Source organism: Biomphalaria glabrata, chromosome 5 (genome assembly GCF_947242115.1).
Source record: "Biomphalaria glabrata chromosome 5, xgBioGlab47.1, whole genome shotgun sequence".
Lineage (NCBI taxonomy): Eukaryota > Metazoa > Mollusca > Gastropoda > Planorbidae > Biomphalaria > Biomphalaria glabrata.
Window position 1 is genome coordinate 20,809,264 of NC_074715.1, and position 20,537 is coordinate 20,829,800.

At 31.7% G+C, this 20,537-nt stretch overlaps 1 protein-coding gene across 9 annotated transcripts in view; it reads right to left on the bottom strand.

Moving 5' to 3' along the window:
• Window positions 1-80: 80 nt before the first annotated feature.
• LOC106070643 (phospholipid-transporting ATPase ABCA1-like) overlaps window positions 81-20,537 on the bottom strand; it is a 76,162-nt gene continuing 55,705 nt past the window's right edge. For 8 of the 9 annotated variants that reach the window (XM_056028305.1, XM_056028310.1, XM_056028307.1 and 5 more), the window contains 23 exons: window positions 18,582-18,745; window positions 17,728-17,870; window positions 16,922-17,026; window positions 15,918-16,030; window positions 15,133-15,253; window positions 14,600-14,786; window positions 14,116-14,285; window positions 13,165-13,342; window positions 12,702-12,817; window positions 12,365-12,515; window positions 12,129-12,252; window positions 11,913-12,042; window positions 11,600-11,723; window positions 11,164-11,345; window positions 10,683-10,824; window positions 10,199-10,333; window positions 9,942-10,045; window positions 9,367-9,459; window positions 8,483-8,612; window positions 8,069-8,182; window positions 7,527-7,659; window positions 3,034-3,173; window positions 81-596 (listed from right to left, as the gene is read on the bottom strand). In XM_056028305.1, coding sequence (XP_055884280.1) covers window positions 555-596; window positions 3,034-3,173; window positions 7,527-7,659; window positions 8,069-8,182; window positions 8,483-8,612; window positions 9,367-9,459; window positions 9,942-10,045; window positions 10,199-10,333; window positions 10,683-10,824; window positions 11,164-11,345; window positions 11,600-11,723; window positions 11,913-12,042; window positions 12,129-12,252; window positions 12,365-12,515; window positions 12,702-12,817; window positions 13,165-13,342; window positions 14,116-14,285; window positions 14,600-14,786; window positions 15,133-15,253; window positions 15,918-16,030; window positions 16,922-17,026; window positions 17,728-17,870; window positions 18,582-18,745 — 3,041 coding nt within the window. In that variant the 3' untranslated portion in view covers window positions 81-554. Of the gene's footprint in view, window positions 597-3,033; window positions 3,174-5,574; window positions 5,613-7,526; window positions 7,660-8,068; window positions 8,183-8,482; window positions 8,613-9,366; window positions 9,460-9,941; window positions 10,046-10,198; window positions 10,334-10,682; window positions 10,825-11,163; window positions 11,346-11,599; window positions 11,724-11,912; window positions 12,043-12,128; window positions 12,253-12,364; window positions 12,516-12,701; window positions 12,818-13,164; window positions 13,343-14,115; window positions 14,286-14,599; window positions 14,787-15,132; window positions 15,254-15,917; window positions 16,031-16,921; window positions 17,027-17,727; window positions 17,871-18,581; window positions 18,746-20,537 lie in introns of those variants that run through there. The other variant, XM_056028308.1, reaches the window with a different exon arrangement.

Sequence of the window (20,537 nt, forward strand, 5' to 3'; positions counted from 1 at the left end):
ATGATTACTTCTACAGTGACTGCAAAATAAAATAAAGTTATCTAAGCACATTCTGAAGATAAACTGAATCAAAGTCCACATTATATATAAACAAATATATTTTTTAATGTAAACAAAAATCTTAATTACAATTAGTTATCAACAAAACCAATGAAAGAATAGAAAAATAAGCATTGAAAATAGATTTCCACAGTTAGTGGCGTTGGGTAGAAAATGTTAAAACTTCAATCCAAATAGTTTGTTAGAAATATTTTGTATTTTTAAATGTTTATTTGAAAATATTTACTACATCATATTTTTCAATAATTTAGCAAAGATGCTAAATTCTTGTTCTATCTATGAAAGCATCCTTTTTGATTGTTGTGAAATGGCTCTCACAGTTTGGCAGAAGATGCAATGATTTAAAGCAAGACCAAAATAATAATGGGTTTTAAGAATGAGAATAGATATATATTAATGTGAAACAACTCCCCTTTATTCAGTTAAGGACAAAACAAAGGCATCACAGATTTCAAATATCCCTCCTCCTGTTTAAGATTCACCACACAAAGTAACTAAAGTCTTATTGATACAAATGTGTCTTCTGTGTTGGTTTCCTGGGGACAGAAAAAAAAAATTAAACTTTGTTCATAGACTTTACTAATAAAGGTCTATTATCTAATTGGTCATGTGAAACAAAGAATTTACTAATAAAGGTCTATTATCTAACTGGTCAAAAGTTTACTATACCACTAAGTCATGTGGCATCAAGTGTAGTTTATTATTGTTCATGAAAAGTTTTAAAAAAAAACATACAGCCAAACATTGTTAAACCTTACATTGACTCAGTAAAAGTAATGAAACAAGATAGAAGATACAACTATCAATAAGCAAAAAGCTCTGATGGTAGCTCAGGAAAAGATATTGAGGTGAACAAAGTTTTTTTTCAGTAAATGTTAACAAAGTGAAGCAAGTAGTTTTAAAATTTCTGATCAATTCAGAAGTGACACATACCTAAGTAATGATCCAATCCAAATATCATATTATTTATCTTATCTTTTAAAAAGTATTCTATTCTCTTCTAATTTGAATTGAGACAATGGCCCTAACCTTTGTTCCTAAATTACATACATAATGACTTCAATGGTTGGATATGTTTTTACAAACTTTGAGACAGCTAAAATTGTTTTTAAAAATTATTGATTACCTAAAACTTTAAATAACTTCATTATCATTCTTTTAGCGTTACTTAGAAATATATGGTTTATAGTGAAAGTTCTAGTGTATACATGTTAAGATTAACTGATGAACTGGGGTATGAATAGATGAATCCAAATGAAATAAATTTCTAAATATGAAAGAAAACATACATAATAACAATTCAAACATATTTTCAAAAGCTTTTTTAAAATAATAATAACAACAATAGTAAAGGGTATTCTGTAACATGTAGTCTAGTAACCTTACAAAATAGATAATTTCCATTTAATTAAAAAGAATCCTACAATAAACTTTATTATCAAGTAAAACTCTAAGAAATGTTAACTCCCTTTGTAATTGATAATAGAATTTAAAACTACTAAAAAAAAATAATAGATTCTGCTTTTCAAATCCATTTGCATTGGGTTTTACTTTTGGTATTAGGGAGGACAAGAAAGCTATTGCAAATCTGGAATAAACACTAGATCTAGTAATTGCAAGTATAATACTTGAATGAAACATATGTTTAAAAAAAAAAAAAAACTCTATGAAACCTAAGACTATTCTGAATTTATAAAAAGTGTGAAGATAACTCAAAGTGATCTTAATAAAATTCAATGTCAATAAATAGTCTGCTATGTACATCGTGAGAGATTCAATAGCATCAAACAAAACTGAAAGCCAAACATTTAGATAGAACAATGTGAAGTTATCACAGTAACGTGACAGCAGTGAGATGATCCGATAGCAACATTGATATCAATTGGGAGGACACAAAGAGTTTTCTCTCTACAAGTAATGGGACAAAGAAGAGTGTATGTGGTAGAGGGAGGGTGGAAAGGGGTATTTTAGACTGATCTGTGAGAGGAGCAAACATAATACACCCTTGAGGGCTACTAGGATTTGCAGGCCAAAAATTTGGTTTTGGACATGATAGTATAGGCTATTTTATTAGATGCAAAGCAAAGGTTCCTATACCAAATTTTCAATGTAATATAGCATAAGTATCAACTAAGCTTATGTTCATGTAGTCAAGCAAGGGAAACAATCCACGTTTGAAGTGATTGTCTGTTACTACACTATTGTAGGTATATGATGAATCCTCTCCACTTTAAATAAAAAAAACTAGCATAGTTTCTTGGCATTTCAGTGTAGAGGGACACTAAGAAGCTTCTCCCCAAACCTGGTTGGCAAAGAAATTCTTCAATCAACATAGAAGATGATAATCTACTTTTAAAGGGCAAGATAGTCAAGTGTCCCAAAGTATTTGAGTCTAATGTAGATGTAAGGAGACTAATGTAGGATAAGATCCCTGGTTTCTCATTAGTTGGGAAAAACAACTAAACAAAGAATGACATTTCCCTGGCATGTCCTGTGCCAATCAAACTAGCACAAATACATTAAATTGATTGCACCATGAGCCATTTGAAAACAAGTGTATCATAAAAGGCATCCAATCAATTGTTTACAATAATTTATTATACACAGGCATCTTTAAAGTAAGCTTTTTTTTTTATCTACAGAGTTTATTATAATCTTGATTTTGTTTTTTTATGAACATAATTTTAAAAAATGAGTATAGACAATTTTAAAACAATCTTGTCTGAGCACTTTATACCAGTTTGAAATCTCTTATTGCTGTAGATTATATTATCTAGCCTAATATAACATCCTATGCAATGTTACAGACACTATGTCTAATTAATCTCAACATTTTCCATCAACTCCATCAAAATATAAATCTAGCTCTAAAAAAAATCTGGTATAATATAAAACTTTCAGAAATGCAAAGCACCAATACAACAGTGAAAGCCTGGCAACAAGTACAAGTGTGAGTAATTATGTAATAGATACATCTGAGATTTCCTTAGGTCTCTGCTCATGACCCATCCTTCTGTTTCTACTCCTAGAACTGTCCAATCTTATGAGATCAACTGTACTTCCTGTGACGCTAACCTCATCGTACTCTGTAGGAAGACCTGTGGAGGTCGAATCTAAAAAAAATATTTTGAAAAAAAAAAGATGTTATTTTCTTTTTTAAAAATAAATTTCCTTAAAATATAAATGGACAGGCAGCTTTCACATCAGTTACCATGCTTATTATAATCAAGAAAAAAACTTTTTAATGTATAGGCTATACAAATACTGTGTTACCTTATCCAATGAGGCCGTTAAAAAGTTATTTTTGAACTCTTCAATTTCTCATACTGCTAGCTTGTATTATTTATGTGAATTGATATGCACAAGGCATATTAAAATTTCATAGTTAAATTATCAACTTTTTTTAAGCATATTCTTAAATTTGTTTCTTTAGAAATACTAAGCAATGAAGTATTTTATTTCCTTATGTTTAACCTCTATTTTATTGCAGTGTTTTACTAGTAGAGTTGTATGAACATTTATGTTCATAGAACAACAGAGAGTAAAACATCAAACACTGACACATATTTCATGCATAATCAAGCTGATGGTGAGGATATTGAATGGTCTGAACAAATTGTGTAATGGTCTGATGTATTTCCCACCACCAAAAGCTATAATAAAACATGCTTTTAGAAAATTATTTGTATCATGCGATAGAGTAGCATTGTTCTATTCATCTATATAATAAAAAAAATGACTTTGACTAAATATCTACATTAGTAGCTAATTTTAAATAGTAATAATAAATGCATAGTGAGTGACATGAAATTATAATACACATAATAATTAAATATATATATATAATTTAGAGCCCTATAAATTTTTAGCAAAAAATGCTGATTTGCTTTAACTTTAAGGGTGCATGTTGTTGTTTTAATACTAAAGCAAATAATTGTACAATAGATTATTTTTTAAAAACTAAATGTAAAATATTTGTAATTAAGGACTGTACATATTGTGTACTAGCTATCGTGTAATTATTTTATGGGACATTCAGCATTCCTATGGGAGTTGACACTTTTTTTTTCTTGCTATGCATAGGTCATCAATGTCTTTTGGATCAACATAAAAGTGTATTGTATTCAAGTTTGATACAACAAAGCTGTGGCACAGCTTTAAATAAAAGGGCATAATTCAAGACTTTTCTTTACATTACAAAACATTTATCAACTCACTCTGTCTGTCTGTTACAACTTTTGTACGTTATTTCTCCCCCACCCATTCTTGGAACAAGCTGAAACTTTACACAATTATTTGTTGTACCTTACAAAACATGAAACATGTTGTACCTTACAAAACATGAATTAATTTTAAAAATTAACGAATTAGTCAATTTATTAATGGTAATTAATTATTTTGTTTGGCATCAAAAAAGGGAAATAAATGCAACTTATTGAGAGATGTGGCTGTACATGTGGAGTTATTTCCCTAAATACATTTCATACACATTTTTTCTTCCACTTCCCATTCTTAAATCAAGTTGAAATTTTGCATAATTATTCATAGTCGATGACAATACATGAATCAGTAAAAAAAAATTAACCAATTAGTAAATCAATTAGTGGTAAATAACTTTGTTTTATATAGAAAAATGACAGATTAAATCCCTCAATACTGAGATATATGGCAGTGATTTTGCAGTTCTTCCCCTTTTATAAGCTTTTTTTTTTCTTCATATTTTGCTTGTTATTGTCTATGTCTATTGCAGCAAAGTATGTTGAGTTTTTTAATCAAGGTTATGAAGCCCTCATTTTATTCCATCCATCCATCCCAGTGGCGCTACAGCCCATGGAGGGCTCTGGCCTGCTTTAACACATGCTTTCATTCAGATCTCTCCTGGGCCTTTCGTCTCCACGCCCTAACACCAAGCTTCTTCAGATCTGCTTCCACATCGTCAATCCATCACATTCGGGGTCTGCCTTTGGGTCGCCTGCCTTTTGGTTTTTGCCTGTATATGATTTTTGCTCCTCTGTTGTCTGACATTCTTTCAAGGTGACCTGCCCAACGTAGTCTGTTCTTTTTTATTTCCGTCACTATTGGTGGGTCTTCATACAATTGATATATCTCATGGTTAGTGCGTGTCCTCCACCCTGTTTCATCCCCTCATTTTATTATGGCTTTTTATTATTAGAAACTGCTTAACATTAACTAATGCATGACATTGTTGTAAATACAAAACATAGAAAGCCAAATCATGCAGCACTAAAAGTTCAAGTGTTCCTTACAATTATTACCACAAAATAACTATCCACTGGAATACTGTGTATTTTTTCCCCCATAAAATCGATGTAAACATTACATTTGTTTGCATTTTGCAATTTAATTCTCAACTAAAAATTAATACTAATGAAAAGTTTAATTGATAAAGAACACTTCACAGAGAAATAATAAAAATAAAGAGTGATTTACCAAGTTAAACATTTTTTGGGTACAAAAACAGTTTTCTACTCAGTAAAATAATGAGTGATTTACCAAAAGTTTCATTTACACCAAGTGTTCCAGTGTAGGGTCTGAATTTATTTAAAGAAAATACATTAGTTTAACCAATTTTTAGCGATATTATTTAATTGTTCTCTTAAAGTATTGGCGATAATTTTTGAAGAAGCAGGAGTTTAATTATTTAAAGTAGTTTGATAGTTTAAAGGTTACGGAATGATTCTAACTAAATGGACACTATCTAGCATTATTACAAGAGAAAATCTATAAGTCAAGGGACAGATGACGATAAATCTATAACACATTAAATCATGTAGTCTGAAATGGTGATTTCAGTAAAAAAAAAAAAAATGAATTTAACTCAAGTAACCAATGTACACAATATTTAACTCTTTCCCTCTGTAATTATGTTTGCACATTCAGGCGGAATTCATTACTATTTCACTACCCATATTATGATTACGCTTCAATAGCTTTGTTCGTTGTGATCAGAAAATGTTTGATTTGGTATAGAATTAAAGGTGAATGCATGCTTCTTCTATATAACATAAAGAAATTTTTTTTAAAATTATATATTAATTTAATGAGGTCAAATCAACAATGGTATCGTCGATTAGGAGAGAAAAGAGTTAACTTTTGATTTATATGTTTTCAGATACTCCTTCAAAAATGAAGATTATTACATCCTAGCCCAAACCTCCTGCAGGTTGAAAAGTGTTGGTAGCAGGAAAGGTTCAAACCCAGGGCCATAGGACAGTCAAGAGCACCAGTGGTGTAGGTGAAAATCCCCCCAGTCCCCCACTTGAGGGGGGCCCCCAAATGAGTGTTTTTTTACATTAAATATTAAATAGTATGCAAAATGCAGGAGCCTCCAAAGAGGTCAAGCCCCCCAAATGATGGCAAATTTCTAGCTATGCCCCTGAAGAGCGCATACCTTTTTTAAAGAGTTACAGTCAATAATAGGTCTAGTTAGTTTAATCATTTTTATATTAGGTAATGCAGTCAATAAATTAAAAATTCTTAAATTTTGTGTCATTGACTTCAAGAGCACATCTAGATAGTAGTACTTTCAGATAAATAAGTCTGTGTTTATGGATCAATCATACACTATATCAAGCATATTATGTAGCGAAAACAGATTTTGAGTAAAATTTATTTCTAAAAATGTATTTTAAAAAATGTCTGCAACATGATAATCCGAAGACTGGACAAACTGAAGAATAACCAGACAAAGGGAAGAAAGACTGGACAAACTGAAGAATAACCAGACAAAGGGAAGAAAGACTGGACAAACTGAAGAATAACCAGACAAAGGGAAGAAAGACTGGACAAACTGAAGAATAACCAGACAAAGGGAAGAAAGACTGGACAAACTAAAGAATGGCTAGACAAAGGGAAGAAAGACTGGACAAACTGAAGAATAACCAGACAAAGGGAAAAAAGACTGGACAAACTGAAGAATGGCTAGACAAAGGGAAGAAAGACTGGACAAACTGAAGAATAACCAGACAAAGGGAAAAAAGACTGGACAAACTGAAGAATGGCTAGACAAAGGGAAGAAAGACTGGACAAACTGAAGAATAACCAGACAAAGGGAAGAAAGACTGGACAAACTAGACTGGACAAACTGAAGAATAACCAGACAAAGGGAAGAAAGACTGGACAAACTGAAGAATGGCTAGACAAAGGGAAGAAAGACTGAATAACTGCAGAATAACCAAAAGGAAGAACGTCTGGATAAACTGAAGAATGACTAGACGAAGGGAAGAAAGACTGGATAAAAATAATACCTTTTTCTTTAATACTGTGTTTGGAGACAAAGAGTTTTGTTTTTTTCAAACAAAATTGTGAATACAATTTTGAGTATTATGTTGAGTTATGCTATTAGACGTGTGAAAACAAATACAATTTTTGTTCCCTTTTGCCTTTGATAGATATATCAGGTGATTGTCTGCATGCTAGATAGACATGGTGTCTTTCCAACTTACCAACACTGTACATGGCACTTGTGTTATCTCCATCATTGTTCTCATTCACATTAGTCTCCTCAATGTCCTGCAGTGTGTCTTCTAGTTCCTCATCCAGTAAGTCTGTCTGTTTCTTTGCAAAATTAATAAATACCTGGAGGGGGTGGAATAAATCATCAAAGTAGAGAAGGAAATAAAGTACAACTTGAAAAGTTCAAAGGTTAGGTACATAAAGTTCATGTTTATGCACCTAATATTCAACCTAATGAGCTGACCAACCAATCTTTTTTTAAAACTCTACTAATGCTAAGAAATCAAAACCTAGTTAACAGTTTTTAATCCATAAGAAAAGTACCCATTGCCCAGTCCAGATTCAAATGCCAGATTTTTGCCTGACAGTCAAACTCTATAGCACTCAGCCACCGCGTATCATAAAGTACATAGTAATGTGAGTATTGAAGTTTTTATGTGAAACATCATCCATAAGTTATGAAAGTTAGACAATGGATCACAGCTCATACAAATGTAAGATATACTTCAACTAGTCATAGTACATCGCTTACCTGGTCTAATGTGGTCTGGGATACACTGTAATCTTCTACATGGAAATCTCTTTTGGCCAGCTCCATAGCTTCAAATAATCTACTAAGAGACAGATTGTCTGTAGGCAGTTGGTACTGGAAAACAGGAACAAAGAAAATGATAATAAAAATGCTCTAACAATTTTACAGAGGAATCAAGACAATTCTAAATTGCTTTACATTTAAAGTTTTAGTCTAAGGCATAAAATCCTGAGAAGTGTCTACGAGGCCTTTGTAGGTTTAGAGATATTGTGTTTTCAGGTCTATGACCCCACTACTCTTGCTTTCCAAATTGACTCATGTACAGTTAAGGTCTCAGAAAATAAATTTTAAACAATCTTTAAAAAGACAGTTAAAAAAAAAAACAGGGCGTTACCCCCCCATGAGTTACTCTACCTGTAACATGTTGTGATGTTTCTCTCTCAGTTTAGCAGTGGGGAAGGTAGAGCTGATAAACTCCATGATTGGATGCATATCAGGATTCTGACCACTGACTCTTAAAATAATTGTGTAACCATTGCCAAACCTATAACATACATAGAAATAAAAAATATTCAGCTATAGTACATTAAAAAAAAATTACATTTCATTAGTTGAAGTAGTTTTATTATAAAAATGTCTGAATGCATTTGTTGAGTTAACATATTTTACAAACATTAGTATATCTCATAACCAATTTTTCATAAGCACAGCAATTATTAATTTTAAATTGAATTCTATTTGATTAGACATTGAATCTTAAGCCACTAACAAATTTGAAATTGTCTTTATATCTTCTTAACACCTTAAATACAGACAGCTGTTTTAACACAAGAAGCAATATCATAATATCTGTTCTCCAGTCCATGTCTAAAACACTTAAAACTTATTATCTGATAATATGAAACTGTATGACTAATTATAAATTCTCTCATTGACAACTGGTATTGGATAAATTCTGTTTATAGGTTTCTAATTGAAATACCACGTTGGAGATGGATAGATCACACCCTTCGCAAGCCTGCAACCAACATAACAAGGCAAGCCCTAACCTGGAACCCCCAAGGAAAGAGGAAGAGGGGATGGCCAAGGAATACATGGTGCCGCGATTTGGAAGCAGATGCCAAGCAGATGGGCAAGACGTGGGGACAGTGGAGAGACCAGCCCCAAAACGAAATGCCTGGAGGAAGCTGGTTGGTGGCGTATCCCCCAGAAGAGACCACAGGCAGAGATGATGAGATGAATTGAATTAACTATTAAAGACATAAAACTATGTTAGCAGGAAGTAAATAACTTCTGACCTATTTTTCAGATGCTGTACACTTCCTAAACATTGAAAGGAACCATTCACCATGATGGCCAGTCTATTACACAAAGCTTCACATTCCTCCATGCTGTGGATATAAAAATAAACATGGACATTAACTTGACATCTAAACCAGTTAATATTAGATACAGTAAGATTATTTATTACTCTAAGTGTAAAGTAAAATTTTATACAAAGATATTGAATATCAACATGTAATCAAATCTAAAAAATCTGGATATAAATATTGTTAGGTCCAGGCAGAGATGGAATAATTGTTGAAGTAAAATTGTTTCCCATAAAATAAACAGATTTATTTATTTATTAAAATAGCATTTTTCTTGTACATCTGATCATTTCTAGACCTTCTTTTATGTCAAAGAAAGATATTGCATTTAAATTATACAAGTCAATTATTATATTCGCCCACTATATATGCAACTCAATATGTGATCACTAGAATGTTTATTACTTTAAACCATAAATGTTTAGTTTATGAAAACTTGTTTCTTATTTAATAAACATACAAATTATGAATTTTTTTTTTTAAAGAGATTTAGAAAGTACAACCTGTGAGAGGTAAGTATAACTGAATGGCCAGACTTGACTATAGTGTTGATGCAGTTCCATAGAAATCTTCTGGCCCCTGGATCCATACCTGTGGTGGGCTCATCCTAAAATAAAGGAACTTTTTTTTTTAGTTCTTCCAATCACTTCAGATGTAAAATAAAGTTTATGATAAAAATTAATGTATTTATATCAGATCTAAACATAAAGCTTAATCTATTGATAGAACTTTAAAATCAATTTCAATATGAATGTTTTACCAGAAATATGATGGGTGGATTCCCAATCAAAGCTATTGCTGTCGAGAGTTTCCTTTTGTTACCTCCACTATAACTGCTAGAGATTTTATCACAGTAACGGACAAGCCCCAGTCTTTTGATTGCCCAGTCTGCCACCTGAAACAACAAAGCATCAAAAGCTAATAGAAACACCAGATACCTGTGTCAGTTTCATTTTAAGTAACCTCACTGCTTATCATTAACCTTTTGTATTGATAGCAAAAGCTTAGCTTGCAAAACTGAACTACACTGATTCTGGACCAATCATAAGCCACTAATCACAGAAAGATAGCTGACAGATGCTGTGATAGGTGAATATTATTTATGCATAATCTTGCTAAGAAAAGACCATGGAAACGTAGCATCAAATTTCTAGAATCTACTAGATCAAAGAAGACTTAACTTTTAGTATTCTTAAAGTAAGATGTTGGCATTGAAAATGTAAAAGAAATTTTTTAACACCTACATTTTTCACATCTTTAGACGAGATGCCTCGGATTCTGGCATAAAATTCCAGATGCTCTCTCCCTGTTAGAAGAGGGTCAAGGGCATCAAACTGAGGACAGTAGCCCATATACTTTCTTACAGTAACTTTATCTTTGCCTATGCTAAATTGAAAGAGAGAAAGAAAAATAAATGTCAAATTTTAAAAAATTACAAACTTGCATTTGAAGATAAACATTTTTAAAAATATGTGAGGATAATTATACACTTCAGGCTGATGTTTTAAACTATTTTGAATCAGTTTGGATAGTTTCATATCAAACACACACATGCAAAACAAAAAGGCCTTTTGATAACATCATTGTACACTATCTGGGTATTTGTTGGTACAAAGAAAAGTGCCTATTATTAGGTCTACTGTGTAGACTACATTTAATACTAATGGTTTCTCTTCTACTGACATATATTCAATGCACTGTAAAATATTGTGTGTGCTTACTGACCTATATGAATTTATAAATGCATCACCAGAAGTCACACTGACATCACCAGTTAACATTTTGAAAGTTGTGGTCTTTCCAGCTCCATTGACTCCCAGCAGTCCAAAACATTGACCTTTAGGTACTCCAACATACAAGTTATCAACTGCTGTCATCTTACCCTTTTTTCCAGGTGTCCAGTAGACCTGTACAGATTGATTGCATCATATATTAATGTTAAGATATTATTCATAGCATTAGGCATCAATCTCATGAGCATTTGAGATCAATATGAAAATTATGTCATTAAACAATAAAAATGTTTTTACAGTTCTCATGGAATCAGATCCAACATTTTTAAAGGTAACGTCTCAAGTTGTCAAGTGACAAAATATAATGTCATAAATAATCCCATAAAGAATATTGATACAAAAATGTTTCAAATAATTCAGCTACAAACCTTAGTCAATCCTTCTAATCTCATGACATCATTTTTGGCTCCACCTGACAGAACTCTTCTTTTCTCATTAGCCACATCAATGTCTTCAGTTTTAAGTTTACTGACTGCAGTCTTTGACAAGCAGCTAACCAGAAAGAAAATAAGCATTAAATAAGTCAATGAAGTTTAACTTTCACTAATACAGGAACCAAAATGACTTTTGGACACTCTAGTCATAAAGCAATAATGTCAACTAAGTCAAATATACAAAGACACTCTATAAGTTATAAAACAACAATGTCACCTATGTCACATTTACAAAGCATGCACTCACCTCCAAGATAAGAAAAACTTGTATTCTATAAGCCAGTTCAATAAGTTAAACAGAACTCCTAAGAGTACCATAGAGAAAAGATTGCGTCCAACTATCTTCCAATCAAACAAATTGTAGTGTAGAACTTCACCTAAACACAAATTGTATCAAGTTAAACCTTTTTTTTTCACACAATAATTTAAACAATCATTTCAAATTGAGGAATTGTGGACTTACCAAATCTGGCTGTCAGATCTGCTTGAGTTTGATAAGAAGCCATATCAATGAGACCACGGCCCAGGCAATAGTGTGGAAGTAAAAGAAATACTTGCTTCAAAATGTCATTGATATCTTTTAGATCCTGTGAAAAAAAAAATACACATGGGTATGTTTGAAATGCAATTTCAAATACTAAGTTAAAATAGTTAAAAATTCTTAACTTGAATCTTCATAACTTATCTGGCAACACTTACTGGGTCATCCTGTGAAAGTACTTCTAAAATGAAAGTGGCCAGGGTTGAAACAGTGCCTAAAAATACATTGACACATGACAAAGCTACAAATGCTGAACTTGGCACATCAAACAGCCGTGAAAATGGATACATCATTGGAGTAATTGCCCATCTATAAAATATAAAAAAATCATTATCAACAAGTCTATTGTAATAACAAAATAACAACAAATTTTAAAAAGTATATACTTGTAGATATTTTCACAATTTTTGTATATATATATATATATATATATATATATATATATATATATATATATATATATATATGCTAATAACAAGAGCTTGTTTCACTTACCCATATAAAAATAAAAGGGCAAACAGACATGGTAAGTTTGAAGGTGAGACATAAGCACTCTTTCCAAATGCCACAAAAATCAAGATGCACAATAAAGCAGGAATGGAATAATTGATCTGAAGATAAAATGTTTCAACCATATTAAGCTATTTAAATATCTGAAAATGACATCCTTTTTTTTTTTTTAACTATTTCTTCATGCTTAACAGCTGTAGAAGAGGGCTTAATGTATTATTATTTCAAATCTTAGTTTTGAAATGTGTCAAATTTCTTCCAGTTTTTGGTCTCATTAAGCATTTTGTTTTTTCTCTGCACTAAATGAGTATTTTTTTTTTCTTTTCACATCTAATTGTCCATGGCAGCATAAGTTAACAATATGATCATAACAGCTAAATCTATTCAAAAGGTTATATCATTAGCTATCAAATGAAAACAGACTGAACAACACTACTCAATGACTCACCATGTCCCAGCTCCAGTTAGCCAACCAATACACAGTAGGGTTGATGCCAGATACAAACTGCAAGTGTTTACTATTGGAGACCCGCTCTTCAATTAGGAAAAGCACAAAGCTGGCAGGCACAAAGGACATGGCAAATATAACACAGATGGCCACCACCACATTAACTGCACTGTTGAACCTACAGATGGAGAAAATAATGTAGCTCATCATTACTTTAGTTTTGAACAAGTCCATTAGGACATTAGAGCATAGGACATGAACATGAACCCTTGAAGCAATGACAAGGATTTCTGTGAACCAGGAGCTCTTTATCCCCTGTATGAATGTTCCTAGATTTACATGACTATTACTGGGTTGGCTCACACCATAAATGCAATACAGATACTCGGGCTCAGGCTCGCTGTTTAATATGATCAGAGGCCACATAGGGGTATGGGAAGACTTTGGAGGGGGTATGTGTTGCACCTCATTAACTATGCTGATTTTTAAAGTGCCCATTTATTATGTTCTCTTAATAAATTAAAATGGGGGGGGGGGTTACTTCGCATTACAAAAATATTAAATGGGATTACACATAGGTCAAAAGTTTGGGAAACACTACCATAGGTAATTCCTGGTACATTACTGTACCAGACTAAATGAAAGGTGAAAGCTTGATTAAAACATAACATTAAGCATTATCTTTGTAAATCACTACTAGAATTTTTACCGAAAATCATTTCAAAATTTGTAAGGCTTTCAAATTAGTAGACTTCACTTATAACATGCTTTGAATTTGCTTAAATTTCTTATAGTTATTTGCAGTTATGGCAATGCACATGTTTCATGAGTGAGCTTTTCCTGGTGGTGGTGCTTTTGTAAGAAATTTCTAGTTTTAATTCTACATCCAAGCTTATCATAACACATTTCCAATATGTATGCATATCTTAGGATAAGGGAAATCTGACTTACAATGTTTCTTCATTCAGTTGTTCTTTAGTTAAGTTCATTGGATGGTTGATTGTGACGATGCCGTAGTTCTGTGAACTCTTATCTGAAGGCAACAGTGTCCTTAACAAGAGGTTGTTCAAAGCATTCATGTAGGATACAGATGCAGTCCAGCCCTTGTTATTGAACCATACCTGTTGATAAAATTGTCAATATCAGAGAAGGATCAAGTCAAAAAGATAACAGATCAGAAAAATATCAGTTAAACTTCTAGAAAATGATCATATATCACTAAAATTTCTACAGAATATCAAACAAACATCTGATCAGATTAAATAAGTGATACAAAATATCATACAAAAACATCGTTATTATTAAAGTAAGCTCAAATTTATCAATGAAACAATATGAACAAAAATTAGCAGAAATGCCACTACAATTCCATTTATTTCATAGACTTCTACTAATACTATTACAAAGACCATGTCCAACTGATGAATTGACCAACCTTGAGATTATAGGGAGACAGGGCAAACTTAAGTCCATTTTCCAAATCTTTCATTAGAGGAATGGCTCCAGAGAATATAGACTTGTTATTGTTTGCTGCTCGTATCAGGCGGTCCAATGAGGCAGATATCTGATTAGCATCTAGCCTAGAGATGCTTGATTTCTCACTAAAACTGTAGCCACCATACCTTTGTGATCAACAGAAATAATGGAGAACATGTTTACAACTCAATATGAAATATTACATTTTTTGTCTGAATAATATATTCATTGCATCAGCTTCCTAAATAACAGGCCCTTGATTTTAATTGGATTTTTTAGGTAGAACAAGGTTTGTAAAGAATTAGAATTTTCTATAACAATGAAATGGTCACTCTAAAAAGGCAAAGGTGAAGAATATTGAATAATTTACTTGTTATTGCCCTCTTATATATGCTGCAATTTATTTACTCCCTTTATAATGAGTCACAAGTAGAGTTAATATCATTTGTTTTTAATTTAAGTAGCAAAAAAACAAGTATTGTGACATCAAACCTTCTTTTCTGATAAAGGCTGTCAGTTTTCAATAACCAATCTGAAAGATCTTTTCCTGTTGCATTGTACAGTCTGTCGTTTGTCCATAGATTCATTTTAGCTGGTTCTGAACCTGCTGCTCCTGAAATAAAAAAAACAAACCTAACTCATGAAATCAACCAGCACTGACAAATAAATTAGGATTATAAAATGTTTATATGTGTATGTGGGGGAGGGGGGGGGGGAGGGAGTAAACAAATACTAAATGTAAAAAAAACCCCAAAGAAATGAGAATGATTTTTGAAGGGGGAAAAAAAGGGAAAATGAAATTGTTTCTGTAGCTGGAGAGAACGTTGAAATAGTGCATACTTTAAAATACTTTTTACTACCTTTGATAGATACATTTTACTGCATATACTGATTAAATCAGCAAACAAAAGGGCAACGTTAATGATTTTTAAGAAAAATATCCTCTTTTAGTGTTAACAAAAAAAAGGACTTGGCTATGTATGGCTATGAACACAAGAACACAGTGTGGAGTGAGGAGATTGAACTATGGTAAAATTGTTCGTTTCAAAATGCTGAGCTATTTCTATTAACATCAACCAAAATGTTTATAACAATTAAGCAAGAGGCTTCATCCAATATAAATGCATATATTATATAATTGATCACAAATCTATGAGGGTTTAGTAATATGTTCTTAAGATATGTATAATGATATGAACTCTACATTCTAATAACCTATCGATGATCAAGATATAGGAGATAATGGATGAAATAAACTACATAGGCAGTAGACTTACCTTCAGGACATCTTAAGAAGCCTGAGCTACAGGAACATTCTGGAGGTTTTGTGTGTTCTGGGTTTTTACCAGGTGTCCAGGTCAGTGGAAATGGTGCTAGGCAAGATTTACCACTGGGAAGATAATAACAAATTTATTTTTTTTAAACTTAATAATGCAACCAAACATCTGAAAAATCTAAAGTTGTAAAAAACAAAAAATTGCCATAAAAAAACAACAACAGTAAAATAAGTTATTAAATCACATTTTTATATGGCCACATAATTACATAGCCACAAAATGACATGGCTACATAATTCCAAGATCAATGTAATTACATGGTCACAAAATGACATAGTTACATAATTACAATATCAATGTGGCAAATGAATAATAGTTCTATGGCTATATTACTGCATGATGTATGCTAATCCTAGAGATAAAAAGCATATTTAGACAAAATTCAATCTATGGAGATAAGATGAATCATAAAGTTAGGTAACTCTGCAATTCCATGATAAGGCTCAAAAGACCTTATGAAGATTTGGGTGACCACTGTAAGTCATGATACTAATGATTTCACAAAAATGTGAGGGCTTAAATAGAAAATATAGAAAATAGTGCTACTAAGAAGGCAACAAGCAATAGAAAGATAATGCAAAGATATTATAAGGCCTCAAAATGGTAGAGACTATCAGGAAATGCAGGAAACATCTCAGCACTTGCGGGACACCAAAGAATTAGTAGACCTAAGACAAGTGACAAAGTTTTCTATAGAAAATAAGCATAGTAGCTTAAAGAAAGAAACTTTGGCTCAATGTTATACTATTAAACAATTACTGAGATTTAATAATTATATAAAAATATTAAACAAAAACTAGAAAAGTGAAATGTGATTACTTAATTTGATCAAAGTGTTACCCTACACCAAATAACAAGATGTGATGGCACATGTATGAAAGTTTTGTTTGTAGGAAAGTTTTGTTTAAGTAATCTTCTTCATCACAATGAAATCTTTGACTTACTCTATTTCATATACAGACTTGTTCATACATCGAGTTCCATAGAAAGGTTCATGTAGCAGGTTGTGTTCAAGGTCATGGGCTAGTGGGTTGCTGGAGTTTTCATTGCTGAAAAAGTTATTAGAAAGACAGATGATATACATTTATAAATGTATTTTCTAAATATTTATTGATAGAAAGAGAGAAAAAGACAATCCTTCTGTGAAACCTTTCTACAGTCAAATGAGTTGAACAAAATATTCTAAAATTAAATAAGGTTAGGTAGATGTAGTCATCAGATGAAGCAACATGTCAAAAGCTGGTGATAGATTTAAAGATTTGCTTTGTGTTATAAAAGTTTGTGCTGCTATTTTTGTCACAGGTCTGAGAAGCCAGGAGCTGCTGTCCATTAACCATTAGAAGTACAAAATCTGGATTGGTCTGTGAAGTTGTTCCGAGATGGTGCTTTTCATATTTTACTTGACTATCTGAAGCTATTACATTATACCTTCTTACTACCATCTGAGACTGTAATTAAACTCTCAAATACATTCTTTCAGAATGTCCAACTTTAGTCAATTGCTTTAGACACTAATATAACTTGCTGATATGGAGATTTAACTAAGTGTAAGTATATATCTGGAACACTATACTATTAAAAAAAAAAGATAATAACAGTCATCAAAATCAGTTAAGTCACGTTATACTCATCTGGTTAACTCTTACATGATTCTGCCAATCTAGCAGAGTGGAGTTAATTGAAAATCTCTCAGACATGTGTCTAACTACTTCACCAGACTTAACTAAATATTTGGTTTTAAAATAAATACCTGTAAAACATATAAAGAAAGTTATCTCCTTTGGTTGGTTCATACATCCAAGGTTGAAGTTCAAGGGCAGGTTCTTCAGAGAAGGGAGGCAATATAAGAGAAAACACCATAGCCAGACACACAAAGCCTGCTGGCAATAGAATCTGAAAAGTAAAATGAAAATAGATTCTTTTGAGATTTTTATAAACTTTTATTGTGCATATTATTTCCTGATATTTAGGTTGATGATTTAATTTGTAATGATAATCAAGTAGAGGAGTTAGAAACATATTTCAGTGGTCAAGTAGAGGAGTTAGAAACATATTTCACTGGTCAAGTAGAGGAGTTAGAAACATATTTCACTGGTCAATTAAAAGAGTTAGAAACATATTTCACTGGTCAAGTAGAGGCGTTAGAAACATATTTCAGTGGTCAATTAAAAGAGTTAGAAACATATTTCAGTGGTCAAGTAGAGGAGTTACAAACATATTTCACTGGTCAAGTAGAGGAGTTACAAACATATTTCAGTGGTCAAGTAGAGGAGTTACAAACATATTTCACTGGTCAAGTAGAGGAGTTAGAAACATATTTTACTGGTCAAGTAGAGGAGTTAGAAACATATTTCACTGGTCAAGTAGAGGAGTTACAAACATATTTCACTGGTCAAGTAGAGGAGTTAAAAACATATTTTACTGGTCAAGTAGAGGAGTTATAAACATATTTCACTGGTCAAGTAGAGGAGTTATAAACATATTTCACCAATAAGTTTTGAAGTTAATGTTATCAAACTAGTCACTACCCTATAACTAGATTATCTTGTTCAAGTAATTTATTCTTTAAAAAAATCTTGATACTCTTAAACTAGGTCAACTCACTTCACTGATAAAACCTTTTTTGCTTCGTCTGACATGATGAAACCTTTTCAGAAACATAGCCATCATCTGTCTAGCCACCAGCTTCCTGCCTGTCACTTGTACCTTACCAGCTCCACTGAAATTCACTTCTACTGCTGGATCAGGGTTTTCAGAAGTGACGGAGTCTGAAACATGGATATCGATAGTAAAAATATAACAGCAGGCATCACCATTCTGCATTTAGAAATTACATTTGAGCTAACAAAATTTATAAGAATCCAATTTTTTGCCCTTTCTATTGTGTACATTAATGATATTTTCAAAAATTTGACCAAAAAATCTGTTGTATAACTACAATGAAGTGTTCTACAATTTTTGGGTTTTGAATTAAAAAAACAACAACTAAGCAACTATTTAAAAATTAAAATTTATTAATCTTGAAATATTGTAACTATTAAAGCAATGTAAAAAAAGAAATCCAATTCTTAAGCATTATTCACAGAATGTCATGTCCATTCAGAAAATAAATTGCAAAACAAAAGTTCAAGAACTTCTTATAAAATCTTTACTCTTTATAGGAATAAAAATTAAAAAGACAGGAGATACAACATAACTGATGTTCTAATATAAACTAAAAATATGCAATATCAACAAACACTACTTAAATAGTCAAAGCTGAATTTTATGAACACAGGGGGAAATACTTTTTAAAATTAAAATCATTTATCAATTATATTGGTATAGAAATTTCATCCAAGCTCTTCAAGATTTACAATAATCAATCCTAGATATACAAATGTAAAGCTCAATCTTTCTTTTTCTTTATTCTTCTAAAAAATTTATGTAATGCTAAGTTTAAAGTGAATGAAAACATTGTTTAATGACTAAATCAACAAATCAAATATACATCCTACTTTGTTCTAGAAAATTATTATTGTAAGTGTAATAGTAAACAATGAATATGTATATAAAAAAAAACAAACAACAAAAACTTTAAGGTCATTAAAAATACACACAAATTTCTCTATAACTTTTCTTAAACATAATTTTAAAGAACTAACTGTTTATTGTATTAACAAGATCCACCCTGAGTTTGCTGGTAATAATGAAATGAACTTTGAAATATGCGTGCTGAACTATTTCAATACATATATTGTTGGCATGAAGTTCAACATAAAGAAATTGAGCATGATGGCAGGATCAAGATTTGACAAAGCTTTAACATAAATAATAACTAGATATTTGTTAGGCACATATCTGTGTATTCAGAATAGAACAGCTCAATATATTGATTGACAGAAGACATTTAATTTGAGCTAATTTTTTATTTCCCAAAGTGATAGCTCCATCAGTGCTACATCTGTATGATTAGGTTTAAGTCACAATATTTTTATAGTTTGTTGTGCTATTTACAAAGCTTATATCAACTCGATCTGTCTGTTTGATAAAAGGTTTGCAGATGTTATTTCTTCAATACCCAATCTCAGATCAGGTTGAAATTTTGACAATTATTTCCTTTACGTGACAACACAAGAATCAATTTAAAAAATAACAAATTAGTTAATTAACTATTGATAATTAATTACTTTGTTTGGTATCTAGAACAAGGGAAAGAAATTGTAATTGACTGATGTGGTGGTAAAAGCTGAATTAGTCGCCTTTATAGGTTGCCACTTTTAAGTAAGTTGGAAACAAACAATACATAACTATACAATCTTCTATAGTCATAAGCACCTCACTAGCGGAGTGGTTATTATGTCAGCTTGAAGAGATGTGAGTCATGAGTTCAAATTCAGGCCGTTCCCCCCTTTTTGTCAATGCTTTTAAAAACCAATTACAGTAAAATTCACAAAGATATCCCTTTCTTTCTTCCCTAACCCCTAACCTGTTTTCTTAACTGTTCTGGATAATTGATAGGATCATAGCGTATTGAGAAATCTAAAAGTACAAAATAACGCTAAACAAAAACAATTGGTA